The sequence below is a fragment of the Lasioglossum baleicum genome, unplaced genomic scaffold (genome assembly GCF_051020765.1).
Source record: "Lasioglossum baleicum unplaced genomic scaffold, iyLasBale1 scaffold0338, whole genome shotgun sequence".
Classification (NCBI taxonomy): domain Eukaryota; kingdom Metazoa; phylum Arthropoda; class Insecta; order Hymenoptera; family Halictidae; genus Lasioglossum; species Lasioglossum baleicum.
In genome coordinates, this window is record NW_027469398.1 from 22,473 (window position 1) to 37,719 (window position 15,247).

At 47.0% G+C, this 15,247-nt stretch overlaps 1 protein-coding gene across 1 annotated transcript; it reads left to right on the top strand.

Moving 5' to 3' along the window:
- Window positions 1–4,544: 4,544 nt before the first annotated feature.
- LOC143220189 (uncharacterized) lies at window positions 4,545–9,839 on the top strand. The gene has a single exon (XM_076445894.1). It carries the CDS (start codon window positions 4,545–4,547, stop codon window positions 9,837–9,839), a length of 5,295 nt encoding a protein of 1,764 aa, XP_076302009.1.
- Window positions 9,840–15,247: the final 5,408 nt, after the last annotated feature.

The following is a 15,247-nucleotide window of genomic DNA, read 5'->3' on the forward strand; positions in this document are numbered from 1 at the left end:
GAACAAATCGAATATTGTACCGTAGCATCGTACGTCCGCGATAGAATCACGATAGACTAACGCGCTCAGCGAACGAACATCTTCCCCTAAAGTGTACAAGGAGCGCGGGCTCCCGGTTCGCGGCCTCGTGGCCGCTCGCCTGTATCTTTTACTTTCGTGACCATTGCCTGTATCTTTTACTTTCGTGACCATTAAAGATTAAGAGCCAATTCCGTTTGTTGATTCTTCACCTGCGAGATCCGTCCTGCCGTGAGGGCTGTCCCCGTTATCTCCTGCGCTCGAATCATCTGGCCGTTCGCGTCATTGTTTCAGACCGCGTTTCGTGGAGGCTTGACTCTCGGACTCGGCTTCCCCGAGTTCGAGGTCACCATCGTGTTTCGCGTGGTATTTTCTCAATACCTGGCGCCCGAACTATCGTCGCGTTGTTCGTTCAAGCCTCCACCGAGTTCCGCCTTTGCACCGAGAGGACCGTGTCCGCACGGCCGCGCACGGCCCGGTCTCAGAGCCTATAAAATCTCGGGGTTGACCGTTTTTCGTCGGCCATAAAACCGTTCGAAAAAGGGACAACGTCGCAACGCATAACGCATAACGCATAACGCATAACGCATAACGCATAACGCATAACGCATAACGCATAACGCATAACGCATAACGCATAACGCATAACGCATAACGCATAACGCATAACGCATAACGCATAACGCATAACGCATAACGCATAACGCATAACGCATAACGCATAACGCATAACGCATAACGCATAACGCATAACGCATTACGCATAACCCATAACGCATAACGCATAACACATAACGCAAAACGCATAACGCATAACTTATAATGCATTACGCATAATCCATAGCGGATAACGCATAACCCATAACGCATGACGCATAACGCAAAGCCGATAACGCATAACGCATAACGCATAACGCATAACGCATAACGCATAACGCATAAAGCATAACGCATAACGCATAACGCATAACGCATAACGCATAACGCATAACGCATAACGCATAACGCATAACGCATAACGCATAACGCATAACGAATAACGCATAACGCATAACGCATAACGCATAACGCATAACGCATAACGCATAACGCATAACGCATAACGCATAACGCATAACGCATAACGCATAACGCATAACGCATAACGCATAACGCATAACGCATAACGCATAACGCATAACGCATAACGCATAACGCATAACGCATAACGCATAACGCATAACGCATAACGCATAACGCATAACGCATAACGCATAACGCATAACGCATAACGCATAACGCATAACGCATAACGCATAACGCATAACGCATAACGCATAACGCATAACGCATAACGCATAACGCATTACGCATAACCCATAACGCATAACACATAACGCAAAACGCATAACGCATAACTTATAATGCATTACGCATAATCCATAGCGGATAACGCATAACCCATAACGCATGACGCATAACGCAAAGCCGATAACGCATAACGCATAACGCATAACGCATAACGCATAACGCATAACGCATAACGCATAACGCATAACGCATAACGCATAACGCATAACGCATAACGCATAACACATAACGCAAAACGTATAACGCATAACTTATAATGCATTACGCATAATCCATAGCGGATAACGCATAACCCATAACGCATGACGCATAACGCAAAGCCGATAACGCATAACGCATAACGCATAACGCATAACGCATAACGCATAACGCATAACGCATAACGCATAACGCATAACGCATAACGCATAACGCATAACGCATAACGCATAACGCATAACGCATAACGCATAACGCATAACGCATAACGCATTACGCATAACCCATAACGCATAACACATAACGCAAAACGCATAACGCATAACTTATAATGCATTACGCATAATCCATAGCGGATAACGCATAACCCATAACGCATGACGTATAACGCAAAGCCGATAACGCATAACGCATAACGCATAACGCATAACGCATAACGCATAACGCATAACGCATAACCCATAACGCATAACGCATAACGCATAACGCATAACGCATAACGCATAACGCATAACGCATAACGCATAACGCATAACGCATAACGCATAACGCATAACGCATAACGCATAACGCATAACGCATAACGCATAACGCATAACGCATAACGCATAACGCATAACGCATAACGCATAACGCATAACGCATAACGCATAACGCATAACGCATAACGCATAACGCATAACGCATAACGCATAACGCATAACGCATAACGCATAACGCATAACGCATAACGCATAACGCATAACGCATAACGCATAACGCATAACGCATAACGCATAACGCATAACGCATAACGCATAACGCATAACGCATAACGCATAACGCATACCGCATAACGCATAACGCATAACGCATAACGCATAACGCATAACGCATAACTCAAAGCCGATAACGCATAACGCATAACGCATAACACATAGCGCATATGGCATAACGCATAATGCAAAAGTCATAACGCATAACGCATAATGCATGACGCATAATCCATAACGGATAGCGCATAACCCATAACGCATAACGCAAAGCCGATAACGCATAACGCATAACGCATAACACATAGCGCATATCGCATAACGCATAACGCATAACGCATAACGCATAACGCATAACGAATAACGCATAACGCATAACGCATAACGCATAACGCATAACGCATAACGCATAACGCATAACGCATAACGCATAACGCATAACGCATAACGCATAACGCATAACGCATAACGCATAACGCATAACGCATAACGCATAACGCATAACGCATAACGCATAACGCATAACGCATAACGCATAACGCATAACGCATAACGCATAACGCATAACGCATAACGCATAACGCATAACGCATAACGCATAACGCATAACGCATAACGCATAACGCATAACGCATAACGCATAACGCATAACGCATAACGCATAACGCATAACGCATAACGCATAACGCATAACGCATAACGCATAACGCATAACGCATAACGCATAACGCATAACGCATAACGCATAACGCATAACGCATAACGCATAACGCATAACGCATAACGCATAACGCATAACGCATAACGCATAACGCATAACGCATAACGCATAACGCATAACGCATAACGCATAACGCATAACGCATAACGCATAACGCATTACGCATAACGCATAACGCATAACGCATAACGCATAACGCATAACGCATTACGCATAACGCATAACGCATAACGCATAACGCATAACGCATAACGCATAACGCATAACGCATAACGCATAACGCATAACGCATAACGCATAACGCATAACGCATTACGCATAACCCATAACGCATAACGCATAACACATAACGCAAAACGCATAACGCATAACTTATAATGCATTACGCATAATCCATAGCGGATAACGCATAACCCATAACGCATGACGCATAACGCAAAGCCGATAACGCATAACGCATAACGCATAACGCATAACGCATAACACATAACGCATAACGCATAACGCATAACGCATAACGCATAAAGCATAACGCATAACGCATAACGCATAACGCATAACGCATAACGCATAACGCATAACGCATAACGCATAACGCATAACGAATAACGCATAACGCATAACGCATAACGCATAACGCATAACGCATAACGCATAACGCATAACGCATAACGCATAACGCATAACGCATAACGCATAACGCATAACGCATAACGCATAACGCATAACGCATAACGCATAACGCATAACGCATAACGCATAACGCATAACGCATAACGCATAACGCATAACGCATAACGCATAACGCATAACGCATAACGCATAACGCATAACGCATTACGCATAACGCATAACGCATAACGCATAACGCATAACGCATAACGCATAACGCATAACGCATAACGCATAACGCATAACGCATAACGCATAACTGTTCGCGAGCGAATCGAGCGAGCGTCGGCGAGCTCGACACACCGTCATTCGTCCCGTCGTGACGTCAGCGTCCGATCGCGATTTCATGCGAAGTCGATCATCGGCTCGCGCTCCGACTTCGGGTATCGACAGGATCACGCGACGATGATCCACCAATCATCGATCCGTCATACTCGCGTGATCCTGTCGAGCCAATCATCCAACGACACCGCTCTGAGGAATCTCCGGGTCCTCGAAAACGGACCAGATTCCGAACACTCTTTGTCATCTCCCATCGCGGAATAATCATACAATCGATCTTTGTACTGTGGCTAAAACGGGTTACAACGCCGTCTCTCATCATCGTCTATTCTCATTCTCGACAGTAAATACAGTCCGCTCGCAATCATTCAATTTGTGTGTACTCGTACAAGTTATTTTCCACGGCCTCTCACTTTCTCGCACAGCGCTGTGTGTAGTCACCGGCAACATCGAGTACGGGTTACTAAGTGTTCGCTCTACTCCGCTACATAAATTTGGTCCTTCGAGCCGGATAGAAAGTGAAAAGTTCGACCGCCGTTCATTCATCCACCATGGGGGACTATCCACGCCAAGCGATGCTACAGCGGAAGATCCTACGGACCGTGGAAAATTTCAAAAAGATCGGGCAAGCCAACGTGACTCTGGAGAAAGTCCTGGGCCGCCTCTCCATTCTCGAGGACGTGTGGATCGCATTCCAGGAAGGTCATCTCGCCCTGCTCGCGTCGACCACTGAGGAGGAGCGGCTTGAAACTCCGTACTTCACGGAGGAGCAGTTCGACTCCACGGAAGACGCCTACCTCATCGCCAAGGACTACCTGCTAGAAGCGAAAGCGTCCCTGGAACCGAAAGTCGTGAGTCCATTACAATGTCCGAGCGATAAAGGCTTTATCTCAACTGTTAGGCCGTCGTTAGATCTCACGCACTTACCTCACGTTCCGTTACCTCCGTTCGATGGCGATTTTAATAACTGGGAAACGTTCCGGGACCGTTTTAAAGGCCTGATCATTGCGAATCGCGATCTCTCAGACTCCACTCGCATGCATTATCTTGTCTCCTCATTGACTGGTCCCGCGCTTGAGGCTATACAGCACATTTCAGTTACTTCCGATAATTTTTCAATCGCGTGGGCCACCTTAACCTCGCGGTTCGAAAGCAAGCGCATTCTGATTAAGACTCACTTGTCCAATCTCATCGACCTACCGCACGTTAAACAGGAATCCGCGAGCGAACTCCAAGCGTTGATCGATCGCGCTAACGCCGCTGTATCAAGTTTAAAAAAGCTCGATCGTTCTCCTGAGCAGATCGGTGAGGACATGCTCGTACATCTGGTCACTCGCAAACTCGACACAATTACGTTGGAGAAATGGACTGCCTTTTCCGCGGAAAAGCCCGGAATCTCGACTTTTACGGAATTGTCGAATTACATTGCGTCGCGCACTAAGATTCTCAACGAAGTCGCTCTTAATATTGTACGCGGTTCGGATGAGACGACGACAAGCGCGACCAGTCTTCACGTTGCTACGCCGATCGGGCCCGTTCCGCATACAGATCCCGCCTCCAACGGATCATATTCCGGGTGTCCCCTGTGTCATTCGCGACATTATTTAAGTAATTGTCGATCTTATTTGGCCGAGCCTCAGAGTAAACGTCGCGAGATCATTATCCGGTTGAAGCGATGTCTTAATTGTCTCAGTCGCCGACATGCAACCACTGAATGTACTAGTAAATATTCGTGCCGAGTTTGCCAACAACGTCATCACTCGTCGTTACACCACGAAGCGGACTCTCGCGCGATGACGTCAGCCTCCTCGCTCCCGCGAACGGTGACGGCGAACCACGTTTCGGACCAGTATACATTAGGCGGCGAATCTGCCGTGACGTCACTCCGCGCGTCAACATCTCACGGCTCCGCGTCACGCGTACTCTTAGCCACCGCATGGGTAAGAGTACGTGTCCCGTCAGGACAAGAAGCAATTATTCGCGCATTGCTGGACCAGGGGTCCGAAGCGACTCTAGTGTCCGAAAATCTGGTTCAAACGCTGCGAGCGAAACGTATCCCGCGGAACGTAAAAGTGTCGGCTGTAGGCGGTGTTGACGTTAAAGACGTTCGTTCGGTCATCGCGATACAAATTACGCCGGTAACGTCCAACACTCCCGTGCTTTACACAACCGCATTAGTCTTGCCCTCGCTGACACAGTACCGTGCACAGTCAATTCCGGATCCATCGTCCCTTCCGTATCTCGCCGGTCTTCCGTTGGCCGATGCGGATCCCTCAACTCATCATCCAGTAGACATAATTATCGGCGCCGATTTATTTGGGGACGTAATCCTCAACGGACTTCGTAAGGGAATGCATGGACAGCCCATCGCACAGCAGTCGATTTTCGGGTGGGTGATTTCGGGTCCTATTCCATCCCGATCCGACGATCTTAATCCTTCACATAGTCTGCTCAGTCACAATGTGACAATTCGTTGCACGAGCCCCGATACTCCAATCGACACTCTCGAAGCGGAATTGCGGCGATTCTGGGAGGTGGAGTGCATTCCTCGCGCTACACCGCGATTAACGGCGTCGGAACGACAGTGTGAAGAACACTTTCGAGACACACATTCGCGCACGTCAGACGGTCGTTTTCAGGTTCGGCTCCCATTCAAGCAGGACCCGCCATTCGATATCGGACAGTCGCGACCAATCGCGGAAAAAATGTATCGTTCGCTGGGTCGCAAATTTCAGAAAAACCCAGAACTTCGGCGAGAGTACTCAGCGTTTATGAGCGAATACGAAAGACTCGGCCATATGGAGCGCGTGAACACCGGCTCTTCACTCCCTGATCGCACAATATACATCCCGCACCACCCAGTTCTCCGGCCATCTAGTTCGACCACACACTTGCGTGTGGTATTCAATGCCTCGGCACTCACATCGAATGGCCGCTCATTGAACGATTTCTTGCTTTCCGGGCCGAAGCTTCAGACGGATCTCCCATCCGTCATCCTGCGATGGCGACATCATCGTTACGTATACACCGCTGATATTGCGAAAATGTATCGTCAAATCCTAGTAGACCCTCGCGATACAAGTTTCCAGCGAATCCTCTGGCATGACTCTCCGTCACAGGCGCCTCATGAATTTTCGCTACGCACCGTCACATACGGTATGACGTGCGCTCCATTTCTCGCACTTCGAGTCCTCCAGCAACTCGCTTTCGTCGAAGGCGCAGATTTTCCACTCGCGATTCCCATTCTAAAGGATCAAATTTACGTCGATGATGTTTTGTTCGGGGATGATACACTCGACACCGTTCGCACTCTTCGTGACCAACTCACTGGTCTCCTTCGCCGAGGTAAATTCGAACTTCGGAAATGGGCAAGTAATTCCCCCACACTCCTGCAGGACATCGATCCAACCAATCATGGGCTAGCTTGCTCAATAGATCTCGCCGTAGACGACAGCGTAAAAGTCCTTGGCGTTTCTTGGAACCCGTCGCGCGACCAGTTTATAATCAACATTGCTTTACCGACAGTTCCCCCGCGTACCAAACGTTCGATCCTTGCAACCATTGCAAAATTATACGATCCATTGGGCTGGGTCACCCCTGCGACTATCACAGCAAAGATATTCATGCAAACTCTATGGCGTCGTCACCACCAGTGGGACGAGCCCCTCTCGTTAGATTTGGTCAATCAATGGGAAACCATCTATTCAGGTTTATCACAATTGCACGACCTTAGCTTAGCCCGATGGACTGGTCTGTTGTCAAATGCCCATACCATCGAACTTCATGGGTTTTCAGACGCCTCGTCCTACGCTTATGCTGCGGTCGTCTATTTGAAGGTCATCACTCATGACGGAACGGCCGTCATATCCCTCCTAACTGGGAAGTCAAAGGTCGCGCCGATCACTCCAACCTCCGTTCCGAGGCTCGAATTATCTGCAGCCGTGTTATTGGCTCATCTAATAGAATTCGTCCGCCCGTCACTGGGCTCGAGATCCGTCTCCTGCTACTGCTGGACGGATTCGTCCATCGTTCTCGCCTGGTTACGCGATCACCCATCGCGATGGAAAACGTTCGTTGCGCACCGAGTCCACGACATTCAATGTCGCGTTCCCGACTCCGAATGGCGTCACGTACCTACGTCTTGCAATCCAGCCGATTGCGCATCACGCGGTTTGTTCGGTCAGGAATTGCGCGATCATCCATTGTGGTGGACGGGCCCCCAATGGCTACGCTGGCCTCAACACTGTTGGCCTTCCGACCCCCCGGCCCCCACTGACGTACCTCTCTCGGAGGCAAGATCCGCTGCGGTGCACACCTGTTCGCAAACTTCTTCATGGACTCTCGCTTCTCGGTTCTCATCCTGGGCGAAGTTAATCCGAATCACCGCGTACTTATTCAAATTCATTCACGCCCTTCACGCCCGGAAAAATACTTCATCACCGATTTCCTCTAACGGTCGCACCGTGTCGGTCGACGAGTGCTCGGAAGCTCGCATCTTTTGGATAAAGTCCATACAACGCGAACAATTCCCAACGGAGCTTGAAGCCCTCACTCACGGTCGATCTCTCTCCACCAAAAGCTCAATCATGTCTCTTAATCCCTTTATCGACAGCGACGGCATACTTCGTGTCGGAGGGCGACTTCATAAAGCTCCGATTCCCATTGCTCAAAAACACCCAATTCTGTTAGCGTCTCACTCGCTAGTCGACTTGATCATTTCCCAAGCACATCTTCGAACATTACACGGAGGGGTACAGCTCACTTTAAGCACGCTCCGTCGAGAATTTTGGATATTGAGCGCGCGATCTCTTGTCAAACGCGTCATTCACCGGTGTGTAGTCTGCGTACGCGAACGGGCGAAGGTTCCGGAGCAACTCATGGGTAGCTTGCCCGCCGCGAGAGTAAATTCACCTCTCCAATGTTTTTCGCATTGTGGCGTTGACTATGCCGGACCAGTTCAAGTCCGAGCATCCGCCGGCCGAGGCATTAAAACTCGCAAAGCGTACATCGCACTCTTCATCTGCTTAGCCAGTCGTGCCATCCATCTAGAACTTGTCGGGGATTACTCTACCCCGGCGTTTTTAAACGCATTTGATCGATTCTGCTCGCGGCGTGGACTTCCGTCCGACATGTATTCGGATAACGGTACGACTTTCGCCGGCGCCAATAATGAATTGCCTCGCGCGTACCGCGCAGCTTTACGCGACCCTAACTTTCAGAATAAATCGGCTCACGACAAGATTTCGTGGCACTTCATTCCTCCAGTAGCACCACATTTCGGCGGGTTGTGGGAAGCTGGGGTGCGCAGTGTGAAGCATCATTTACGCCGCGTATTAGGTGATCGCATGCTCTCTTTTGAAGAGTTCACGACGCTTCTATGTCGAATCGAGGCCTGCCTGAATTCGAGACCGATCGCCCCCCTCTCCGACGCGCTGGACGACTGCGAACCATTAACTCCGGGGCATTTTCTCATAGGGACTGCTCTAACTACTTCCCCGGAGCCTTCCGTTTTACACCTCAACGAAAATCGCCTGTCGCGATGGCAATTAGTACGCCATAAAATCGAACGTTTTTGGAGATTGTGGCAATCTGACTACGTCAACACCCTCCAACAGCGTAGTCGATGGCGACAAACTCGAACCCCGTTGGAACTCGGACAACTAGTCCTAATTCGACATCCGACAGCTCCCCCATGTAAATGGAAGCTGGGTCGAGTCACGCGCCTCCACCCTGGGTCGGACGGACTCACACGAGTAGTCACGGTACGCACCGCTCACTCCGAATTCCAACGACCAATCGTACAACTCTGCGCTCTGCCTGTGAGCAGTTCCTCGACTTCGAATTAGATCGCGTCTATGTCTCGCGACCGTCATTGTACACAATCATAATGTCAATTTGGTGTCTCAAGTACTAGCTCATTAAAAAAAAAAAAAAAAAAAAAATGATGAAAAGCATTCTAGCGCCTTCACTGCGGCGTCGGCTGCGTCCGACATTACTTTAAGACGATATTCGCACCTCCCTCGATTACTGTGTTGAAATCGAGATTTCAAGGCTGGCAGTATGTTCGCGAGCGAATCGAGCGAGCGTCGGCGAGCTCGACACACCGTCATTCGTCCCGTCGTGACGTCAGCGTCCGATCGCGATTTCACGCGAAGTCGATCATCGGCTCGCGCTCCGACTTCGGGTATCGACAGGATCACGCGACGATGATCCACCAATCATCGATCCGTCATACTCGCGTGATCCTGTCGAGCCAATCATCCAACGACACCGCTCTGAGGAATCTCCGGGTCCTCGAAAACGGACCAGATTTCGAACACTCTTTGTCATCTCCCATCGCGGAATAATCATACAATCGATCTTTGTACTGTGGCTAAAACGGGTTACAACGCCGTCTCTCATCATCGTCTATTCTCATTCTCGACAGTAAATACAGTCCGCTCGCAATCATTCAATTTGTGTGTACTCGTACAAGTTATTTTCCACGGCCTCTCACTTTCTCGCACAGCGCTGTGTGTAGTCACCGGCAACATCGAGTACGGGTTACTAAGTGTTCGCTCTACTCCGCTACACATAACGCATAACGCATAACGCATAACGCATAACGCATAACGCATAACGCATAACGCATAACGCATAACGCATAACGCATAACGCATAACGCATAACGCATAACGCATAACGCATAACGCATAACGCATAACGCATAACGCATAACGCATAACGCATAACGCATAACGCATAACGCATAACGCATAACGCATAACGCATAACGCATAACGCATAACGCATAACGCATAACGCATAACGCATAACGCATAACGCATAACGCATAACGCATAACGCATAACGCATAACGCATAACGCATAACGCATAACGCATAACGCATAACGCATAACGCATAACGCATAACGCATAACGCATAACGCATAACGCATAACGCATTACGCATAACCCATAACGCATAACACATAACGCAAAACACATAACGCATAACTTATAATGCATTACGCATAATCCATAGCGGATAACGCATAACCCATAACGCATGACGCATAACGCAAAGCCGATAACGCATAACGCATAACGCATAACGCATAACGCATAACGCATAACGCATAACGCATAACGCATAACGCATAACGCATAACGCATAACGCATAACGCATAACGCATAAAGCATAACGCATAACGCATAACGCATAACGCATAACGCATAACGCATAACGCATAACGCATAACGCATAACGCATAACGCATAACGCATAACGCATAACGCATAACGCATAACGCATAACGCATAACGCATAACGCATAACGCATAACGCATAACGCATAACGCATGACGCATAACGCAAAGCCGATAACGCATAACGCATAACGCATAACGCATAACGCATAACGCATAACGCATAACGCATAACGCATAACGCATTACGCATAACCCATAACGCATAACGCATAACACATAACGCAAAACGCATAACGCATAACTTATAATGCATTACGCATAATCCATAGCGGATAACGCATAACTCATAACGCATGACGCATAACGCAAAGCCGATAACGCATAACGCATAACGCATAACGCATAACGCATAACGCATAACGCATAACGCATAACGCATAACGCATAAAGCATAACGCATAACGCATAACGCATAACGCATAACGCATAACGCATAACGCATAACACATAACGCATAACGCATAACGCATAACGCATAACGCATAACGAATAACGCATAACGCATAACGCATAACGCATAACGCATAACGCATAACGCATAACGCATAACGCATAACGCATAACGCATAACGCATAACGCATAACGCATAACGCATAACGCATAACGCATAACGCATAACGCATAACGCATAACGCATAACGCATAACGCATAACGCATAACGCATAACGCATAACGCATAACGCATAACGCATAACGCATAACGCATAACGCATACCGCATAACGCATAACGCATAACGCATAACGCATAACGCATAACGCATAACGCATAACGCATAACTCAAAGCCGATAACGCATAACGCATAACGCATAACACATAGCGCATATGGCATAACGCATAATGCAAAAGTCATAACGCATAACGCATAATGCATGACGCATAATCCATAACGGATAGCGCATAACCCATAACGCATAACGCAAAGCCGATAACGCATAACGCATAACGCATAACACATAGCGCATATCGCATAACGCATAACGCATAACGCATAACGCATAACGCATAACGAATAACGCATAACGCATAACGCATAACGCATAACGCATAACGCATAACGCATAACGCATAACGCATAACGCATAACGCATAACGCATAACGCATAACGCATAACGCATAACGCATAACGCATAACGCATAACGCATAACGCATAACGCATAACGCATAACGCATAACGCATAACGCATAACGCATAACGCATAACGCATAACGCATAACGCATAACGCATAACGCATAACGCATAACGCATAACGCATAACGCATAACGCATAACGCATAACGCATAACGCATAACGCATAACGCATAACGCATAACGCATAACGCATAACGCATAACGCATAACGCATAACGCATAACGCATAACGCATAACGCATAACGCATAACGCATAACGCATAACGCATAACGCATAACGCATAACGCATAACGCATAACGCATAACGCATAACGCATAACGCATAACGCATAACGCATAACGCATAACGCATAACGCATTACGCATAACGCATAACGCATAACGCATAACGCATAACGCATAACGCATTACGCATAACGCATAACGCATAACGCATAACGCATAACGCATAACGCATAACGCATAACGCATAACGCATAACGCATAACGCATAACGCATAACGCATAACGCATTACGCATAACCCATAACGCATAACGCATAACACATAACGCAAAACGCATAACGCATAACTTATAATGCATTACGCATAATCCATAGCGGATAACGCATAACCCATAACGCATGACGCATAACGCAAAGCCGATAACGCATAACGCATAACGCATAACGCATAACGCATAACACATAACGCATAACGCATAACGCATAACGCATAACGCATAAAGCATAACGCATAACGCATAACGCATAACGCATAACGCATAACGCATAACGCATAACGCATAACGCATAACGCATAACGAATAACGCATAACGCATAACGCATAACGCATAACGCATAACGCATAACGCATAACGCATAACGCATAACGCATAACGCATAACGCATAACGCATAACGCATAACGCATAACGCATAACGCATAACGCATAACGCATAACGCATAACGCATAACGCATAACGCATAACGCATAACGCATAACGCATAACGCATAACGCATAACGCATAACGCATAACGCATAACGCATAACGCATAACGCATAACGCATAACGCATAACGCATAACGCATAACGCATAACGCATAACGCATAACGCATTACGCATAACGCATAACGCATAACGCATAACGCATAACGCATAACGCATAACGCATAACGCATAACGCATAACGCATAACGCATAACGCATAACGCATAACGCATAACGCATAACGCATAACGCATAACGCATAACGCATAACGCATAACGCATAACGCATAACGCATAACGCATAACGCATAACGCATAACGCATAACGCATAACGCATAACGCATAACGCATAACGCATAACGCATAACGCATAACGCATAACGCATAACGCATAACGCATAACGCATAACGCATTACGCATAACCCATAACGCATAACACATAACGCAAAACACATAACGCATAACTTATAATGCATTACGCATAATCCATAGCGGATAACGCATAACCCATAACGCATGACGCATAACGCAAAGCCGATAACGCATAACGCATAACGCATAACGCATAACGCATAACGCATAACGCATAACGCATAACGCATAACGCATAACGCATAACGCATAACGCATAACGCATAACGCATAACGCATAACGCATAACGCATAAAGCATAACGCATAACGCATAACGCATAACGCATAACGCATAACGCATAACGCATAACGCATAACGCATAACGCATAACGCATAACGCATAACGCATAACGCATGACGCATAACGCAAAGCCGATAACGCATAACGCATAACGCATAACGCATAACGCATAACGCATAACGCATAACGCATAACGCATAACGCATAACGCATTACTCATAACCCATAACGCATAACGCATAACACATAACGCAAAACGCATAACGCATAACTTATAATGCATTACGCATAATCCATAGCGGATAACGCATAACTCATAACGCATGACGCATAACGCAAAGCCGATAACGCATAACGCATAACGCATAACGCATAACGCATAACGCATAACGCATAACGCATAACGCATAACGCATAAAGCATAACGCATAACGCATAACGCATAACGCATAACGCATAACGCATAACGCATAACGCATAACACATAACGCATAACGCATAACGCATAACGCATAACGCATAACGAATAACGCATAACGCATAACGCATAACGCATAACGCATAACGCATAACGCATAACGCATAACGCATAACGCATAACGCATAACGCATAACGCATAACGCATAACGCATAACGCATAACGCATATCGCATAACGCATAACGCATAACGCATAACGCATAACGCATAACGCATAACGCATAACGCATAACGCATAACGCATAACGCATAACGCATAACGCATAACGCATAACGCATAACGCATAACGCATAACGCATAACGCATAACGCATAACGCATAACGCATAACGCATAACGCATAACGCATAACTTATAATGCATTACGCATAATCCATAACGCATAACGCATAATCCATAACGCATAACGCATAACGCATAACGCATAACGCATAACGCATAACGCATAACGCATAACGCATAACGCATAACGCATAACGCATAACGCATAACGCATAACGCATAACGCATAACGCATAACGCATAACGCATAACGCATAACGCATAACGCATAACGCATAACGCATAACGCATAACGCATAAAGCATAACGCATAACGCATAACGCATAACGCATAACGCATAACGCATAACGCATAACGCATAACGCATAACGCATAACGCATAACGCATAACGCATGACGCATAACCCATAACGCATAACACATAACGCAATACGCATAACGCATAACTTATAATGCATTACGCATAAT